The sequence below is a fragment of the Oncorhynchus masou genome, chromosome 12 (genome assembly GCF_036934945.1).
Source record: "Oncorhynchus masou masou isolate Uvic2021 chromosome 12, UVic_Omas_1.1, whole genome shotgun sequence".
Taxonomy (NCBI): Eukaryota; Metazoa; Chordata; class Actinopteri; order Salmoniformes; family Salmonidae; genus Oncorhynchus; species Oncorhynchus masou.
Window position 1 is genome coordinate 10181217 of NC_088223.1, and position 20754 is coordinate 10201970.

The 20754-nt window shown below is 46.1% G+C and overlaps 1 protein-coding gene across 1 annotated transcript; it reads left to right on the plus strand.

Moving 5' to 3' along the window:
• Positions 1-87: 87 nt before the first annotated feature.
• On the plus strand, positions 88-18328 carry stx12 (syntaxin 12). Its single transcript, XM_064979540.1, has 10 exons — positions 88-1123; positions 4833-5010; positions 5720-5789; positions 6790-6889; positions 7851-7988; positions 8098-8141; positions 8273-8378; positions 14624-14696; positions 16217-16299; positions 16972-18328. Exons 2-10 carry the CDS (start codon positions 4911-4913, stop codon positions 17062-17064), a joined length of 807 nt encoding a protein of 268 aa, XP_064835612.1. The 5' UTR covers positions 88-1123; positions 4833-4910; the 3' UTR covers positions 17065-18328.
• Positions 18329-20754: the final 2426 nt, after the last annotated feature.

Here is a 20754-nt window from a genome sequence, read left to right on the forward strand (position 1 = left end):
TTTCATTTGTTATGCTTCGCTAAACTGCACAGAAGACTGTATTCCAAATGGGACCCTATTCTCTATTTAGTGCAGCACTACTTTTTTAGCTAGGGCCTAAAAGTGCTTAGGTCAAAAGTATTGCACTATATAAGGAATAGAGTGCCATTTGGGACATCATTTTTCTCAATTGAGTGATTGTGTAATCTGCTATGTTAAACTGCCTTCTGTCTGTTTCCATATGTGTTTGTAAAGATGGAGTAAACGTGTATGTATCATGTTGCCAGGTAGAGATGTATTATAAAATGACCCAACCAAAATTACAGTAGCAGTAGCCACTAGGCTACCCTGGGGCAGCAGTAACCGAAAGGTTGCAAGTTCAAATCCCCGAGCTGACAAGGTACAAATCTGTCGTTCTGCCCCTGAACAGGCAGTTAACCCACCTAGGCTGTCATTGAAAATAAGAATTGGTTCTTAACTGACTTGCCTAGTAAAATAAAGGTAAAATAAATAAAACATTTTAAAACGTCTCATAGACTGGGGAGAGTTTAGCCGGGTACAACGTTATGGAAAGCTGCAGATAGAAATGGCATGAATAGAGTGGACATTATTCTACATGTCAGGCATGGTTGTTTTATTTTTCTATGCGTGTTTGTAAGTCGCTCTGGATAAGAGCGTCTGCTAAATGACTTAAATGTAAATGTGTTCTCTAACGTTGTGTACTGCTAAATGTGCCCCAGTCTCTGTTGAGCAAAGTGAGAGCGCTGGTTTCATCAGCAGAAAACTACGAGTCACAAGGTTTCCCAGTGACTGAAAGGGAGGGATGGGATGCCCATTGAATGAATCCCACGCTTTTGCATGACTAAACCTACTCTTGAGTTTGTTCAGTTTCTGAATACCATTTTGTAGGTAATCGTCTTCTGCCCCCGATAGAAAGTTGTAAAACGCGTCAACATTTTTTGTACAATATGTACGTTAATGTTTATTTTATTTCAATTAATTTATTACTGTTGGCGCCACCCAAAGGTTGTTTTTTTTAATGTACGCAATGACGTCATTTGACAGTTTTGGGAGGCTAGCTTCTTGACGGAGGAACACAGCGAAAGCACAGCGGATGTTTTATGTGCAACAGCCAACTAAACAAGTAAGATTGGGTTATTTTTTTCCCAGTTTAAACCTGCGTTAATGTTTAACTCGCTGTTTGAAATTTTAAAAAAGTCACATTTAGTTGACAAGCGTCTACAATTTGCTGGGAGCCGAGTAACGCATCTGATGTCTTTGTGCTAACGATTAGCATTGAAGCTAGCTAGCGAGCGCGGCTATTTTCAGCGTCATCAGAGCAGGCCTGTGTAAGCAATACAATCTCAATTAAATTATACAATTTGGAAACATTCATTAACTTTGTATTAAACATCAGCTGTTTAGTGGAAAGCCAGTTAGCTTGCAAGCAAGCTACATAACTTTAGCTGTAAATCATCTAGCAAGCCAACTAGTTAGCAGCCATAACAAAACTAGTTAAATTCGGAAGAAAAACCCGACGGCAACAAGGGCTAAATGGTCTATTTAATAGCTTACCTACTCAATATCTGGCTAGGTAGTTATGTGGCAGTCTGATGTTTTGGGAGTGAGAAACTGCTATTTAAAAATAGTGTGTCACTCAATACACTGTCTGATTTGCTACTGTGTGACCTGGCACTTTATGTTTGTTCCCTGGAACTCTCCTGTCTAAAAGCTTGTGGAAGAGAAAATCGATTAAACCAATGATTGTCCTAAATGGCTAGATAGTGTTTGCTACTATGTGTATTTGAGCTGCTCCGGATGGATCGTGAAATAAGTGTGGAGTCATTACCTTTTAAATCATACTTAATACTAAAATAAAATATATTCATAAAGCCCCTTTTACATACATTTGTGACAGCACTTCTCTCCAGTTATGACTAGGCATTTAGCTGTTAATCTGTAACTTGTGACACTTTGTAATAGGCCTATCTTAGGACAAACCTGACTGATACGTTTGATAATAGTTCTTACACTACTTGGACAAAAGTGTGTGGACACCTGCTTGTCGAACATCTCATTTAAAAAAACATGGGCATTAATATGGAGTTGGTCTCCTCTTTGCTGCTATAACAGACTCCACTTTTCAGGGAAGGCTTTCCACTGGATGTTGGAACATTGCTGCAGGGACTTGCTTCCATTCAACCACGAGCATTAGAGAGGTCGGGCACTGATGGGCGATTAGACCTGGCTCGCAGTTGGTGTTCCAATTTGTCCTGATGGTCTTGAGGTCAGGGCTCTGTGCAGTCCAGTAAATTTCTTCCATACCGATCTGTAACGATTTCTATATTGACCTAGCTTTGTGCAAGGGTGCACTGTCATGCTAAAACATGAAAGGGCCTTCCCCAAACTGTTGCCACAAAGTTGGAAGCCCAGAATCATCAAGAATGTCATTGTTGTAGAGCGTCTGCTAAATGACTTAAATGTAAATGTAAATGATTGCTGTAGATTTCCTTTCACATGAACTAAGGAGCCTAGCCCGAACCATGAAAAACAGCTCCAGACCATTATCCCTCCACCAAACTTTACAGTTGGTGCTATGCATTGGTGCAGGTAGCGTTCTCCTGGCATCCGCCAAACCCAGATTTGTCCTTCGGACTGCCAGATGGTGAAGCGTGATTCATCAATCCAGAGAACGCGTTTCCTCTGCTCCAGAGTCCAATGGCGGCGAGCTTTACACCACTCCAGCCGATGCTTGACAATGCGCATGGTGAACTTTGGCCTGTGTGCAGCTGCTCGGCTATTGAAACTAATTTCATGAAGCTCCCTATGTAGGCTGACGTTGCTTCCAGAGTCCGTTTGGAACTCGGTAGTAAGTGTTGCAACCGAAGACAGAATTTTTACATGCTTCAGCGGTCCTGTTGTGTGAGCTTGTGTGGCCTACCACTTCGCAGCTCAGCTGTTGTTGCTCCAACTTACAGTTGACCGGGGCAGCTATAGCAGGGCAGAAATTTGACGAACTGACTTGTTGGACGGTGCCACGTTGAAAGTCACTGAGCTCTTCAGTAAGGCCATTCTACAGCCAATGTTTGTTTATGGAGATTGCATGGCGGTGTGCTCGATTTTTATACATCTATCAGCAAAGGGTGTTGCTGAAATAGCCGAATCCACTAATTTGAAGGGGTGTCCACATACCTTTGTATATACAGTGCGTTCGGAAAGTATTCCTTTTTTCCACATTTTGATAATGACAAAACAAAAAGTAAAAAAAAAAAATGTTTTGCTAATTTTGTATACAAAAAATAAACTATCACATTGACGTAAGTATTCAAACTCTTTACTCAATACTTTGTTGAAGCACCTTTGGCAGTGATTACAGCCTCGAGTCTTCTTGGGTTTGACGCTACCAGTTTGGCACACCTTTATTTGTGTAGTTTTTCTTCTGAAGACCCTCTCAAGCTCTGGCTGGTTGGATGGGGAACGTCACTACATGGCTTTTTCAGGTCTCTTTAAATATTTTCGATTAGGTTCAAGTCCGAGTTCTGGCTGGGCCACGCTAGGACATTCAGAGACTCTCCTGCGTTGTCTTGGCTGTGTGCTTAGGGTCATTGTCCTGTTGGAAGGTGAACCTTCGCCCCAGTCTGAGGCCCTGGGGGCTAAGCAGCAGATTTTCATCAAGGATCTCTTTGTACATTGCTCCGTTCATTTTTCCGTTGATTCCTGACACAACAAAACTTCTTCACCGTAGGGATGGTACCAGGTTTCCTCCAGACGTGACGCTTGGCATTCAGGCCAAAGAGTTCAATCTTGGTTTCATCAGACCAGAGAATGTTGTTTCTCATTGTCAGAGTCCTTTAGGTGCCTTTTGGCTAACTCCAAGCGGGCTGTCATGTGCCTTTTACTGAGGAGTGGCTTCTGTCTGAACACTACCATAAAGGCCTGATTGGTGGAGTGCTGCAGAGATGGTTGTCCTTCTGGAATGTTCTCCCATCTCCACAGAGTAACTCAGGAGCCCTGTCAGAGTGACCATCGGGTTATTGGTCAACTCTCTGACCAAGACCATTTCTCCCCCGACTGCTCAGTTTAGCCGGGCGGCCAGCTCCAGGAAGAGTCTTGGTGGTTCCAAACTTCTTCCATTTAAGTATGATGGAGGCCACTGTGTTCTTGGGGACCTTCAATGCTGCAGAAATGTTTAGATACCCTTCCCCAGATCTGTGCCTCGACACAATCCTGTCTCGGAGTTCTACGGACAATTCCTTTGACCTCATGTCTTGGTTTTTGTTCTGACATGCACTGTCAACTGTGGGACCTTTTATATAGACAGGTGTGTGCCTTTCCAAATCATGTCCAATTTATTGAATTTACCACAGGTGGACTCCGATCAAGTTATAGAAACATCTCAAGGATGATCAATGGAAACAGGATGCACCTGAGCTCAATTTCGAGTCTCATAGCAAAGGATCTGAATACTTATGTAAATGTATTTTTATATTTATTATATATATGTGTGTGTGTGTGTATATATGTATGTATGTATGTGTATATATGTATGTATGTGTATATATGTATGTGTAAATGTAAAACTAAAAATAAATAAAAATAACGTTTTTTTTTGCTTTGTCATTATGGGATATTGTGTGTAAATTGATGAGGAAAATAAGTAATTTAATCCTTTTTAGAATAAGGCTGTAAAGTAACAAAGTTGGGGAAGGGGTCTGAATACTTTCCGAATGCACTATATAGTGGACATCATGCTCTATTCTCCATTATTAACAGCTGGATAGGATTTTTAGGCTGTGTCCCAGAATGCATCCTCTGTATATCTGTCTTGATAACAAAACTTTCTCCTCTCTCAGAGATTTCCCAATACACCTGCCACGCAACCACCCAACAGTCTTCACCGTGAGACCTAGGAGCACACCACACTGGCAGCAATGTCTTATAGTAAAGCAGACAGCTATCGCACCCAGCCACGGGACTCCAATACCCTCATCCAGACATGCAGCTCAAACATCCAGAAGATCACACAGAACAGTAAGTATTGCTGCAGAAAGAGAAGAGTTGATGTGATGAAGATAATTCAGTCAGTACTTTAATGAGCTTTACATGATGTATCCTATAGCCTACATCAGGGCTGCCCGACCCTCTTCCTGGAGATCTACTGTCCTGTAGGTTTTCAGTCCAACCCTCTTCCTGGAGATCTACTGTCCTGTAGGTTTTCAGTCCAACCCTCTTCCTGGAGATCTACTGTCCTGTAGGTTTTCAGTCCAACCCTCTTCCTGGAGATCTACTGTCCTGTAGGTTTTCAGTCTAACCCTCTTCCTGGAGATCTACTGTCCTGTAGGTTTTCAGTCTAACCCTCTTCCTGGAGATCTACTGTCCTGTAGGTTTTCAGTCTAACCCTCTTCCTGGAGATCTACTGTCCTGTAGGTTTTCAGTCCAACCCTCTTCCTGGAGATCTACTGTGAAGAGGGTTGGACTGAAAACCCAGAACATTTACATTACATTTAAGTCATTTAGCAGACGCTCTTATCCAGAGCGACTTACAAATTGGTGAATTCACCTTCTGACATAGACTATAGACTATAGATCACCAGGAAGAGGGTTGGACTGAAAACCTAGAAGACTATAGATCACCAGGAAGAAGGTTGGACTGAAAACCTACAGGACAGTAGATCACCAGGAAGAGGGTTAGGCAGCCCTGGCCTACAGTTTAGAGAATGTACGTCTTCTCTCTTCCCAGCTGCTCAGATAAAGAGCATGGTGAATCAGCTGGGGACGAGGCAAGACACAAGCGAACTGCAGGACCGTCTGTAAGTATTCTCAAAATATTTTGCTTGTACATACGCTGATAAACGTATTCATGTACATACAGTACTAGTCAAGTTTGGACACACCTACTCATTCCAGGGGTTTTTTCTTTATTTTTTTTACTATTTTCTACATTGTAGAATAATAGTGAAGACATCAAAACTATGAAATAGCACATATGGAATCATGTAGTAACCAAAAAAGTGTTAAACAATTCAAAATGTGTTATGTTTGAGATTATTAAAAGGAGCCACCCTTTGCCTTGATGACAGCTTTTTCAGTTGCAAAAATCATCAAGGGCTGTGATGAAACTGGCTCTCATGAGGACCGCCACAGGAAAAGAAGACAGAGTTAACCCTGCTGCAGAGGATACGTTCATTAGAGTTACCAGCCTCAGAACTTGCAACCCAAATAAATGCAAATACAATCAGCAGGACAATAACCCAAAACACACCTCCAGGCTGTGTCAGGGCTATTTGACCAAGAAGGAGAATGATGGAGTGCTGCATCAGTTGACCTGGCATCCACAATCACCTGGCCTCAACCCAATTGAGATGGTTTGGGATGAGTTGGACCGCAGAGTGAAGGAAAAGCAGCCAACAAGTGCTCAGCATATGTGGGAGCTCCTTCACGACTGTTGGAAAAGCATTCCAGGTGATGCTGGTTGAGAGAATGCCAAGAGTGTGCAAAGCTGTCATCAAGACAAAGGGTGGCTACTTTGAACAATCTAAAATATATTTTGATTTGTTTCTTTTTTTTGGCTACTACATAATTTTATATGTGTTATTTCATATTTGTGGTCTTCACTATTATTCTACAATATAGTAAAATAAAGAAAAACCCTTGAATGAGTAGGTGAGGCAAACTTTTGACTGGTAATGTACTTACAGTACATACACTGACAAACTTGTTAATGTGCTGTATACAGAACAGTGTGTGTGTGTGTGTTCTATTTTTCTCCCTGAGTGTTTAGTATCTCCCTTACTGTTCATGTTCTTTCAGGCAGCACATACAGCACTTTACAAACCAGCTGGCCAAGGAGACCAACAAGCACCTGAAAGACCTGGGCTCCGTCTCACTATCTTCAGCACCTTCAGAGCAGGTTTGTGTGTGGGACGGACAATGGGAGTTCCTTGAGTAACCTTTTGTGTGTTTTGAATGGCTCCAGGTTGAAGTTTCCCATAGGTACAGATCTAGCATCCCCTCTTCCCCGATCCTAACCTTAACCGTTAGTGCGGGAAATGCAAAACTGACCCAAGATCTAGGGGGGGGACTCGGTGTCTGGGGGGAACTCGGTGTCTAGGGGGAACTCGGTGTCTAGGGGGGGGGGGGGACTCGGTGTCTAGGGGGAACTCGGTGTCTAGGGGGGAACTCGGTGTCTAGGGGGGAACTCGGTGTCTGGGGGGACTCGGTGTCTAGGGGGAACTCGGTGTCTAGGGGGGAACTCGGTGTCTATGGGGAGGGGGAACTCGGTGTCTATGGGGAGGGGGGAACTCGGTGTCTAGGGGGGAACTCGGTGTCTAGGTGGGGGGGGAACTCGGTGTCTGGGGGGGGGGGGGGGGCTCGGTGTCTGGGTGGGGGGAACTCGGTGTCTAGGTGGGGGGAACTCGGTGTCTGGGGGGAGCTCGGTGTCTGGGGGGAGCTCGGTGTCTGGGGGGAGCTCGGTGTCTGGGTGGGGGGGAACTCGGTGTCTGGGGGGGGAGCTCGGTGTCTGGGGGGGGACCTCGGTGTCTAGGGGGACTCGGTGTCTAGGGGGGGGGACTCGGTGTCTAGGGGGGACTCGGTGTCTGGGGGGGGACTCGGTGTCTGGGGGGAACTCGGTGTCTGGGGGGGGAACTCGGTGTCTATGGGGAGGGGGGAACTCGGTGTCTGGGGGGGGAACTCGGTGTCTGGGGGGAACTCGGTGTCTATGGGGAGGGGGGAACTCGGTGTCTATGGGGAGGGGGGGAACTCGGTGTCTAGGGGGGGGGGGGACTCGGTGTCTGGGGGGGGACTCAGTGACAACTCCTTGACAGGGACAATGTGTTTGAATGACCCATTTCTTCTTCTTCTCAACCCCACAGAGGCAACAGAAGATCCAGAAGGACCGGCTGATGAATGAATTCTCCGCTGCCCTCAACAACTTCCAGGCCGTACAGCGCCAGGCAGCACAGAAGGAGAAGGAGTCTGTGGCCAGAGCCCGAGCTGGTTCCCGTCTCTCTGTAAGGCTTTGAAAATACAGATAGAACAATTGCTGGAATGCTGAGTATCATACCATTGGCAGGTTTTCTATGATCAAACCTCAAGTGATGTCTGGTTCCTCTCTGTCAGGCTGAAGATGGTGCCTCTGAGGAACAGCTCGTGTCTTTTGATAAGTAGGTTCAAGCTTCTCTCTCTCTGAGGGAGGATGTTTTGATACTTCTCTACTCCAGGATATGGTGCCTGATTTCTTAAATATTCTCCTTCTCTCCATACAAGTGTTTCTTCGCTCTTTCTTTTTTTGTAGCCAAGAAGATTGGGGTCAGACAACCACACAGACGACAGAGGAGGCCATAACAGAAGAGGACTTGGAGCTTATCAAGGAGAGAGAGACCAACATCAGACAGCTGGAGGTCAGTCTGTTTTTCTCTGCCCACCCCACCTCCTTCAATCTGAAATAGTGGTCATGTCCCTTATTACACCCGGTTCCCTACATTGTGAATAGGGTTCTGGTCCAGGGGAATAGGGTGCTGGTCCAAACTAGTGCCCAGGGGAATAGGGTTCTGGTCCAAACTAATGCCCAGGGGAATAGGATGCTGGTCCAAACTAATGCCCAGTGGAATAGGGTTCTGGTCCAGGGGAATAGGGTTCTGGTCCAGGGGAATAGGGTGCTGGTCCAGGGGAATAGGGTGCTGGTCCAGGGGAATAGGGTTCTGGTCCAGGGGAATAGGGTTCTGGTCCAGGGGAATAGGGTGCTGGTCCAGGGGAATAGGGTTCTGGTCCAGGGGAATAGGGTTCTGGTCCAGGGGAATAGGGTTCTGGTCCAGGGGAATAGGGTTCTGGTCCAGGGGAATAGGGTGCTGGTCCAGGGGAATAGGGTGCTGGTCCAGGGGAATAGGGTGCTGGTCCAGGGGAATAGGGTGCTGGTCCAGGGGAATAGGGTGCTGGTCCAGGGAATAGGGTGCTGGTCCAGGGGAATAGGGTTCTGGTCCAGGGAATAGGGTTCTGGTCCAGGGGAATAGGGTGCTGGTCCAGGGGAATAGGGTGCTGGTCCAGGGGAATAGGGTGCTGGTCCAGGGGAATAGGGTGCTGGTCCAGGGGAATAGGGTGCTGGTCCAGGGGAATAGGGTTCTGGTCCAGGGGAATAGGGTTCTGATCCAGGGGAATAGGGTTCTGGTCCAGGGGAATAGGGTGCTGGTCCAAACTAATGCCCAGGGGAATAGGGTGCTGGTCCAAACTAATGCCCAGGGGAATAGGGTTCTGGTCCAAACTAATGCCCAGGGGAATAGGGTTCTGGTCCAAACTAATGCCCAGGGGAATAGGGTGCTGGTCCAAACTAATGCCCAGGGGAATAGGGTTCTGGTCCAGGGGAATAGGGTTCTGGTCCAAACTAATGCCCAGGGGAATAGGGTGCTGGTCCAAACTAATGCCCAGGGGAATAGGGTTCTGGTCATAACTAATGCCCAGGGGAATAGGGTGCTGGTCATAACTAATGCCCAGGGGAATAGGGTGCTGGTCATAACTAATGCCCAGGGGAATAGGGTGCTGGTCATAACTAATGCCCAGGGGAATAGGGTGCTGGTCCAAACTAATGCCCAGGGGAATAGGGTTCTGGTCATAACTAATGCCCAGGGGAATAGGGTGCTGGTCCAAACTAATGCCCAGGGGAATAGGGTTCTGGTCCAAACTAATGCCCAGGGGAATAGGGTTCTGGTCCAAACTAATGCCCAGGGGAATAGGGTTCTGGTCCAAACTAATGCCCAGGGGAATAGGGTTCTGGTCCAGGGGAATAGGGTTCTGGTCCAAACTAATGCCCAGGGGAATAGGGTGCTGGTCCAAACTAATGCCCAGGGGAATAGGGTTCTGGTCCAAACTAATGCCCAGGGGAATAGGGTTCTGGTCCAAACTAATGCCCAGGGGAATAGGGTGCTGGTCCAAACTAATGCCCAGGGGAATAGGGTGCTGGTCCAATCTAATGCCCAGGGGAATAGGGTTCTGGTCCAAACTAATGCCTAGGGGAATAGGGTTCTGGTCCAAACTAATGCCCAGGGGAATAGGGTTCTGGTCCAAACTAGTGCCCAGGGGAATAGGGTGCTGGTCCAAACTAATGCCCAGGGGAATAGGGTGCTGGTCCAAACTAATGCCTAAGGGAATAGGGTGCTGGTCCAAACTAATGCCCAGGGGAATAGGGTTCTGGTCCAAACTAATGCCCAGGGGAATAGGGTTCTGGTCCAAACTAGTGCCCAGGGGAATAGGGTTCTGGTCCAGGGGAATAGGGTTCTGGTCCAAACTAATGCCCAGGGGAATAGGGTGCTGGTCCAAACTAATGCCCAGGGGAATAGGGTTCTGGTCATAACTAATGCCCAGGGGAATAGGGTTCTGGTCATAACTAATGCCCAGGGGAATAGGGTGCTGGTCCAAACTAATGCTCAGGGGAATAGGGTTCTGGTCCAAACTAATGCTCAAGGGAATAGGGTTCTGGTCCAAACTAATGCCCAGGGGAATAGGGTGCTGGTCCAAACTAATGCCCAGGGGAATAGGGTTCTGGTCCAAACTAATGCCCAGGGGAATAGGGTTCTGGTCCAAACTAGTGCCCAGGGGAATAGGGTGCTGGTCCAAACTAATGCCCAGGGGAATAGGGTGCTGGTCCAAACTAATGCCTAAGGGAATAGGGTGCTGGTCCAAACTAATGCCCAGGGGAATAGGGTTCTGGTCCAAACTAATGCCCAGGGGAATAGGGTTCTGGTCCAAACTAGTGCCCAGGGGAATAGGGTTCTGGTCCAGGGGAATAGGGTTCTGGTCCAAACTAATGCCCAGGGGAATAGGGTGCTGGTCCAAACTAATGCCCAGGGGAATAGGGTTCTGGTCATAACTAATGCCCAGGGGAATAGGGTTCTGGTCATAACTAATGCCCAGGGGAATAGGGTGCTGGTCCAAACTAATGCTCAGGGGAATAGGGTTCTGGTCCAAACTAATGCTCAAGGGAATAGGGTTCTGGTCCAAACTAATGCCCAGGGGAATAGGGTGCTGGTCCAAACTAATGCCCAGGGGAATAGGGTTCTGGTCCAAACTAATGCCCAGGGGAATAGGGTTCTGGTCCAAACTAATGCCCAGGGGAATAGGGTGCTGGTCCAAACTAATGCCCAGGGGAATAGGTTTCTGGTCCAATCTAATGCCCAGGGGAATAGGGTTCTGGTCCAAACTAATGCCCAGGGGAATAGGGTTCTGGTCCAAACTAATGCCCAGGGGAATAGGGTTCTGGTCCAAACTAATGCCCAGGGGAATAGGGTTCTGGTCCAAACTAGTGCCCAGGGGAATAGGGTGCTGGTCCAGGGGAATAGGGTGCTGGTCCAGGGGAATAGGGTTCTGGTCCAAACTAGTTCCCAGGGGAATAGGGTGCTGGTCCAAACTAGTGCCCAGGGGAATAGGGTGCTGGTCCAAACTAGTGCCCAGGGGAATAGGGTGCTGGTCCAAACTAATGCCCAGGGGAATAGGGTGCTGGTCCAAACTAATGCCCAGGGGAATAGGGTGCTGGTCCAGGGGAATAGGGTGCTGGTCCAGGGGAATAGGGTGCTGGTCCAAACTAATGCCCAGTGGAATAGGGTTCTGGTCCAGGGGAATAGGGTGCTGGTCCAGGGGAATAGGGTTCTGGTCCAGGGGAATAGGGTGCTGGTCCAGGGGAATAGGGTTCTGGTCCAGGGGAATAGGGTTCTGGTCCAGGGGAATAGGGTGCTGGTCCAGGGGAATAGGGTTCTGGTCCAGGGGAATAGGGTTCTGGTCCAGGGGAATAGGGTGCTGGTCCAGGGGAATAGGGTGCTGGTCCAGGGGAATAGGGTTCTGGTCCAGGGGAATAGGGTGCTGGTCCAGGGGAATAGGGTTCTGGTCCAGGGGAATAGGGTGCTGGTCCAGGGGAATAGGGTGCTGGTCCAGGGGAATAGGGTGCTGGTCCAGGGGAATAGGGTGCTGGTCCAGGGGAATAGGGTGCTGGTCCAGGGGAATAGGGTGCTGGTCCAGGGGAATAGGGTGCTGGTCCAGGGGAATAGGGTGCTGGTCCAGGGGAATAGGGTGCTGGTCCAGGGGAATAGGGTGCTGGTCCAGGGGAATAGGGTTCTGGTCCAGGGGAATAGGGTTCTGGTCCAAACTAATGCCCAGGGGAATAGGGTGCTGGTCCAAACTAATGCCCAGGGGAATAGGGTTCTGGTCCAAACTAATGCCCAGGGGAATAGGGTTCTGGTCCAAACTAATGCCCAGGGGAATAGGGTGCTGGTCCAAACTAATGCCCAGGGGAATAGGGTTCTGGTCCAGGGGAATAGGGTTCTGGTCCAAACTAATGCCCAGGGGAATAGGGTGCTGGTCCAAACTAATGCCCAGGGGAATAGGGTTCTGGTCATAACTAATGCCCAGGGGAATAGGGTGCTGGTCATAACTAATGCCCAGGGGAATAGGGTGCTGGTCATAACTAATGCCCAGGGGAATAGGGTGCTGGTCATAACTAATGCCCAGGGGAATAGGGTGCTGGTCCAAACTAATGCCCAGGGGAATAGGGTTCTGGTCATAACTAATGCCCAGGGGAATAGGGTGCTGGTCCAAACTAATGCCCAGGGGAATAGGGTTCTGGTCCAAACTAATGCCCAGGGGAATAGGGTTCTGGTCCAAACTAATGCCCAGGGGAATAGGGTTCTGGTCCAAACTAATGCCCAGGGGAATAGGGTTCTGGTCCAGGGGAATAGGGTTCTGGTCCAAACTAATGCCCAGGGGAATAGGGTGCTGGTCCAAACTAATGCCCAGGGGAATAGGGTTCTGGTCCAAACTAATGCCCAGGGGAATAGGGTTCTGGTCCAAACTAATGCCCAGGGGAATAGGGTGCTGGTCCAAACTAATGCCCAGGGGAATAGGGTGCTGGTCCAATCTAATGCCCAGGGGAATAGGGTTCTGGTCCAAACTAATGCCTAGGGGAATAGGGTTCTGGTCCAAACTAATGCCCAGGGGAATAGGGTTCTGGTCCAAACTAGTGCCCAGGGGAATAGGGTGCTGGTCCAAACTAATGCCCAGGGGAATAGGGTGCTGGTCCAAACTAATGCCTAAGGGAATAGGGTGCTGGTCCAAACTAATGCCCAGGGGAATAGGGTTCTGGTCCAAACTAATGCCCAGGGGAATAGGGTTCTGGTCCAAACTAGTGCCCAGGGGAATAGGGTTCTGGTCCAGGGGAATAGGGTTCTGGTCCAAACTAATGCCCAGGGGAATAGGGTGCTGGTCCAAACTAATGCCCAGGGGAATAGGGTTCTGGTCATAACTAATGCCCAGGGGAATAGGGTTCTGGTCATAACTAATGCCCAGGGAATAGGGTGCTGGTCCAAACTAATGCTCAGGGGAATAGGGTTCTGGTCCAAACTAATGCTCAAGGGAATAGGGTTCTGGTCCAAACTAATGCCCAGGGGAATAGGGTGCTGGTCCAAACTAATGCCCAGGGGAATAGGGTTCTGGTCCAAACTAATGCCCAGGGGAATAGGGTTCTGGTCCAAACTAATGCCCAGGGGAATAGGGTGCTGGTCCAAACTAATGCCCAGGGGAATAGGTTTCTGGTCCAATCTAATGCCCAGGGGAATAGGGTTCTGGTCCAAACTAATGCCCAGGGGAATAGGGTTCTGGTCCAAACTAATGCCCAGGGGAATAGGGTTCTGGTCCAAACTAATGCCCAGGGGAATAGGGTTCTGGTCCAAACTAGTGCCCAGGGGAATAGGGTGCTGGTCCAGGGAATAGGGTGCTGGTCCAGGGGAATAGGGTTCTGGTCCAAACTAGTTCCCAGGGGAATAGGGTGCTGGTCCAAACTAGTGCCCAGGGGAATAGGGTGCTGGTCCAAACTAGTGCCCAGGGGAATAGGGTGCTGGTCCAAACTAATGCCCAGGGGAATAGGGTGCTGGTCCAAACTAATGCCCAGGGGAATAGGGTGCTGGTCCAGGGGAATAGGGTGCTGGTCCAGGGGAATAGGGTGCTGGTCCAAACTAATGCCCAGGGGAATAGGGTGCTGGTCCAAACTAATGCCGTGGGGAATAGGGTGCCATTCAGCATGCATGCTCATCACATTTTTTTAAATGTATTTTTATTTAACTAGGCAAGTCAGTTAAGAACAAAGTCTTATTTTACAATGACGGCCTCCCCGGCCAAACTCGAACACTGTCGACGTTGGGCGCCGCCCTGTGGCGCTCCCAAACACGTCCGGTTGTAATACAGCCTGGATTCGAACCAGGGTGTCTGTAGTGATGCCTCCAGCACTGAGATGCAGTGCCTTAGACCGCTGCGCCACTCGGGAGCACATGGAATAAGACGTGCTTTACCTTTCTCATTGAGTTATGTGTTATTTCAGTCGGACATCTTGGATGTGAACCAGGGTGTCTGTAGTGATGCCTCCAGCACTGAGATGCAGTGCCTTAGACCGCTGCGCCACTCGGGAGCACATGGAATAAGACAGGAATGTGCTTTACCTTTCTCATTGAGTTATGTGTTATTTCAGTCGGACATCTTGGATGTGAACCAGGGTGTCTGTAGTGATGCCTCCAGCACTGAGATGCAGTGCCTTAGACCGCTGCGCCACTCGGGAGCACATGGAATAAGACAGGAATGTGCTTTACCTTTCTCATTGAGTTATGTGTTATTTCAGTCGGACATCTTGGATGTGAACCAGATCTTCAAGGATCTTGCAGTGATGATCCATGATCAGGGAGAGATGATTGGTGAGTCCCATCGCTGTTGGAGTACAGTGCCCAATCAGTTACTTCCTTCATAAAAACCACGCCTCTGAAACATGATTTGAACTCTCTTAAAAAAAAATATATAAAAAAACTGACCCCAGAGCATCTGTATTATAGTATTCATACCCCTTGACTTATTCCACATTTGGTTGTTACAGCCTGAATTAAAAATGGATTAAATATATATATTTTCTCACCCATCTACACACAATACCCCATAATGGCAAAATGAAAACATGTTTTTAGAAATTGTAGAAAATGTATTAAAAATTAAATACAGAAATATCTCATTTACATAAGTTACATAAGTATCTCATTAACATTAATACATAAATATTAATACTTATCTTTCGGGGTAAAACATTTGCCCATTATTCATTAAAGAATTATTCAACCTGCTGCTGAAATGTGAATTAATCTCCCACTGTCTGGTGGAAAGCAGACTGAACCAGGTTTTCCTCTAGGATTTTGTCTGTGCTTAGCTCCACTCTGTTTTTTTATCCTGATAAATTACTCAGTCCTTAATGATTACAAGCATTCCCATAACATGATGCAGCCACCACTGTGCTTGAAAATATGAAGAGTGATACTCAGTAATGTGTTGTGTTGGATTTGTCCCAAACATAACACTTTTCACTTTTTGTCCAAAATATATTGGTTTGCCACATTCTTTGCAATATTACTTTAGTGCCTTGTTGCAAACAGAATGCGTGTTTTGGAATATTTGTGTTGTATACAGGCTTCCTTCTTTTCACTCTTATCAATTAGGTTAGTATTGTGGAGTAACTACAATATTGTTGATCCATCCAGAGTTTTCTCCTATCACGGCCATTAAACTGTTTTAAAGTCACCATTGGCCTCATGGTGAAATCCCTGAGTGGTTTCCTTCCTCTCTGGCAACTAAGTTAGGAAGGACGCCTATATATCTGTAGTGACTGGGTGTAATTGAAACATCATCCAAAGTGTAAATATTAACTTCACCATGCTCAAAGGGATATTCAATGTCTACTTTTTAATTTATTTGTACCCATCTACCAATAGGTGCCCTTCTTGGCGTGGCATTGGTAAGCCTCCCTGGTGTTTGTGGTTGAATCTGTGTTTGAAATTCACTTCTCGACTGAGGGACCTTACAGAGATGAGGTAGTCATTCATAAATCATGTTAAACACTATTATTGCACACAGGGTGAGTCCATGCAACTTATGTGACTTGTTAAGCAATTTTTTACTCCTGAACTTATTTAGGCTTGTCATAACAAAGGAGTTGAATACTTGTTGACTGAAGACATTTGTAAAAAATGTCAAAAAACATAATACCACAAAATCTCAATTTAATCAATTTTAAATTCAGGCTCTAACACAACAAAATGTGGAAGAAGTCAAGGGTTGTGACTACGTTCTGAAGGCATGTGTGTAAATATTTATGTGTGTAAAAAAAATAATAATAAAAAAAAAATCTCCCAAGCTGAGCCAGTATGGCTGACCCTCTGTGTTTACTCCACAGACAGCATAGAGGCCAATGTGGAGAGTGCTGAGGTCCACGTAGACCGAGGGACAGAACAGCTCCAGAGAGCCTCCTACTACCAGGTAAGACGGAATATCGCTGCGGCAGAGTAAGTGTGTGTCCGCTGCGAGCTCGCGATGACTGACAACAGAATGAGGGAACCCATTACATTTTCAATAGAAGGAAAGTGCATCACGGCGAACTGAGTTTGAACAAAGTGTGAACAGAAAAATGAGTTGACAAAAGCTGAACATTATGCAAATTCCAGGCGATATCATAGCACAATATATGTAATGGTGCAACTGACCAATCGGGGATCGTTATAGCTTCCAGCCCGTGCTTGATTGGCTGTTGATGCCATGGAGAAGTGGGTATACTCTAATTATCAAAATGGCCTTCCCGTTGTAGGAAAGGGGCGTGAACAATTCAGAGAAACGATGACGTGTACTCTGAATGACCTAAATCATGGCAATGACCATGATATGGTCATGGACCATGATATCTAGAATGAAACAATAGGCTCAGCCCTTATGGCGGATACATTAGGCTAAGGGACCAGATAAGCACAGAGTTCAGAAAAGGACCAGCTTACCGACAGAGCCTGGGCTCGAACCCAGTGTCTCTGGTGGCACAGCCGTCGAATCGAGCATTTCATCCACCACTAACAGGTAACATTAAATGAATCGGTGCCAAGATGTTTTCTGCACATCGACTGTCACCAACCTTCCATCCCTCTGCTCTGTTTCTCCCCCCAGCAAAAGTCCCGTAAGAAGATGTGCATTCTGGCTATGGTCATGTCCATAGTACTGACCATACTAGGCATCATCATCTGGCAAGCCACCAAATGAGAAGAGAGACAGACAACCCTCCTCTCTTTCACATCTTTATTTATTTAATTCCCCCACCCAACTTGAAACACCAGCCCGGGATGGATCCCCTCCAACCTGAAACACCAGCCCGGGATGGATCCCCTCCAACCTGAAACACTAGCCCGGGATGGATCCCCCTCCAACCTGAAACACCAGCCCGGGATGGATCCCCTCCAACCTGAAACACTAGCCCGGGATGGATCCCCCTCCAACCTGAAACACCAGCCCGGGATGGATCCCCCTCCAACCTGAAACACCAGCCCGGGATGGATCCCCCTCCAACCTGAAACACCAGCCCGGGATGGATCCCCCTCCAACCTGAAACACCAGCCCGGGATGGATCCCCCTCCAACCTGAAACACCAGCCCGGGATGGATCCCCCCAACCTGAAACACCAGCCCGGGATGGATCCCCTCCAACCTGAAACACCAGCCCGGGATGGATCCCCTCCAACCTGAAACACCAGCCCGGGATGGATCCCCCTCCAACCTGAAACACCAGCCCGGGATGGATCCCCCTCCAACCTGAAACACCAGCCCGGGATGGATCCCCTCCAACCTGAAACACCAGCCCGGGATGGATGCCCGGAGCAATGCCCAGCTAGCTCACTGTTGTCAGGGGAGTGGCATCAGGGCAAAGGGATGGGTCTGTGATATGTAACCTGACACTCCCTACCTGAGCTCAAGGCCTCCAGCTAACCTCCTGTCTCATTTACCCTGAGACAAGGCAGTAGTATTTCTATTCAAATGAAGGAGAGTATTGGAGTAAAATGGGGCGGGAGAGTGTGGATTAATATAAAGATATTCTGTTTAATTCTACTTGTGATATTTACTACACTAACATTCATTGTATTTCCAAACACAATACATAATTGTTGTTATTAATATCATTGTTGATGAACTATTATATATCAAATGGGGACGGACACCGATATGAAAAAAAAATAAAACTGTTGTTTTTGTAAATTCATCTCTGGGTTTTGTAGGGAGATAAATGATTTTGTTAACCTGTACATTTCCTGCACCTTTCTGGTATGTAAACAGTTTAGAGTGCCACACTCCATTCAAGTTATAGGTGAGGTTTCCTGAACACAGATTGAGCCTCGATGGCGATTCTGCGTTGAGTTTGCATTTTAGTCCAGGACTTGTCTTAAACTGTGTCCGGGAAAACCACCCCATGGTCCTTATATTGCTCAGGTGAGATCAGGTTCTGATAGTGAACCTTTTTTTTAACTTTTTTTTTTTTATCCAACTGTCAACATGATAATAACAAACTCTCTGGTCGTAATAAATACATTTATTAACACTGTTGAACAGCAAACCTCTTAGCAGTTTCCAAAACACAGATTAAGCTTCAAATTATTTGTAATTATGTTTCCGGCACCATGACCATCCATCCGCTCAATAATAAAAAATACAAAAATTAAATCATCCCGCGGTTCAAGTCTAGTTTATAATCTCTGTCGTAGATGGTGTTGACTGGATATGAGGACCATAGTTGTTGATGTGCTGTGAAACTTCATTTATGACTGATGTTCTCGTTATGATGCAATTTTTTTTGTAATATATTACAATCTTGGACTACAAACCCATTATAATGACAATATTATATCTGTTAATTGCAACCATAGTTTTAAAAACAAAACAAAAGTAATTGTCAACCTGTTTTATTGATATCTATGGCTTCTATCAATATGCTTAAATAAAAACTCTTAAAAACAAGTTCCTTTTTGTGAGACTTTTTTTGTCATGACCTTTCCTTCCAAATAGACAATAGTGTAAATATAATCACTGTTTTACCTTGTAATGCTGCTTATATTTTTTGTGTATATTTTTCTTATCCAATTTATCATTTTTATCATTTTTTTCATATTTTAGGGGGTGGATCAGCTTGAATATTGTAGATTCCATCCAATGTAATTATCTGCATCATTTCTAATCCCCCCCATATATTATTTTTGTAAATAAATTTATTTAATTTGACCTTTTTTATTTAACTAGGCAAGTCAGTTAAGAACAAATTCTTATTTTCAATGACGGCCTAGGAACAGTGGGTTAACTGCCTGTTCAGGGGCATAACGACAGATTTTTACCTTGTCGGCTCGGGGATTCGATCTTGCAACCTTTTGGTTACGAGTGCAATGCTCTAACCACTAGGCTACCTGCTGTAAACATATAAAATATATAGTTTCCTTTTATTATTTTCCCCTACCCCTACACTTAGGTTTTTACTTCCAGTTTATACATACTATATATATTTTAGGGGCACAGTATATTTTACTTTAGTTAACTTATTTTTTGTCCCATCCTGCTCCATTCAATCCCTCCCATCTCTCTCTGAACACAATCCAGGTTTGACTTCTATTTGCCAAATATTTTTCAACTGTGATGTTTCACAAAGTTCTGAACCTATTCTCATAGGTTCTACCAATTGTAAATTAAAGATAAACATTTTAAATCACCCAGCAGTGCTACAGTGCCTTGCGAAAGTATTTGGCCCCCTTGAACTTTGCGACCTTTTGCCACATTTCAGGCTTCAAACATAAAGATATAAAACTGTATTTTTTTGTGAAGAATCAACAAGTGGGACACAATCATGAAGTGGAATGACATTTATTGGATATTTCAAACTTTTTTAACAAATCAAAAACTGAAAAATTGGGCGTGCAAAATTATTCAGCCCCCTTAAGTTAATACTTTGTAGCGCCACCTTTTGCTGCGATTACAGCTGTAAGTCGCTTGGGGTATGTCTCTATCAGTTTTGCACATCGAGAGACTGAAATTTTTTCCCATTCCTCCTTGCAAAACAGCTCGAGCTCAGTGAGGTTGGATGGAGAGCATTTGTGAACAGCAGTTTTCAGTTCTTTCCACAGATTCTCGATTGGATTCAGGTCTGGACTTTGACTTGGCCATTCTAACACCTGGATATGTTTATTTTTGAACCATTCCATTGTAGATTTTGCTTTGTGTTTTGTATCATTGTCTTGTTGGAAGACAAATCTCCGTCCCAGTCTCAGGTCTTTTGCAGACTCCATCAGGTTTTCTTCCAGAATGGTCCTGTATTTGGCTCCATCCATCTTCCCATCAATTTTAACCATCTTCCCTGTCCCTGCTGAAGAAAAGCAGGCCTAAACCATGATGCTGCCACCACCATGTTTGACAGTGGTGATGGTGTGTTCAAGGTGATGAGCTGTGTTGCTTTTAAGCCAAACATAACGTTTTGCATTGTTGCCAAAAAGTTCAATTTTGGTTTCATCTGACCAAAGCACCTTCTTCCACATGTTTGGTGTGTCTCCCAGGTGGCTTGTGGCAAACTTTAAACTACACTTTTTATGGATATCTTTAAGAAATGGCTTTCTTCTTGCCACTCTTCCATAAAGGCCAGATTTGTGCAATATACGACTGATTGTTGTCCTATGGACAGAGTCTCCCACCTCAGCTGTAGATCTCTGCAGTTCATCCAGAGTGATCATGGGCCTCTTGGCTGCATCTCTGATCAGTCTTCTCCTTGTATGAGCTGAAAGTTTAGAGGGACGGCCAGGTCTTGGTAGATTTGCAGTGGTCTGATACTCCTTCCATTTCAATATTATCGCTTGCACAGTGCTCCTTGGGATGTTTAAAGCTTGGGAAATCTTTTTGTATCCAAATCCGGCTTTAAACTTCTTCACAA

Coding starts and splice junctions, on each gene's coding strand:
- stx12 (XM_064979540.1), top strand. CDS start 4,911: ATGTCTTATAGTAAAGCAGACAGCTATCGCACCCAGCCACGGGACTCC. Junction 6,890..7,850: donor CTTCAGCACCTTCAGAGCAG/GTTTGTGTGTGG, acceptor TCAACCCCACAG/AGGCAACAGAAGATCCAGAA. Junction 16,300..16,971: donor AGAGAGCCTCCTACTACCAG/GTAAGACGGAAT, acceptor TTCTCCCCCCAG/CAAAAGTCCCGTAAGAAGAT.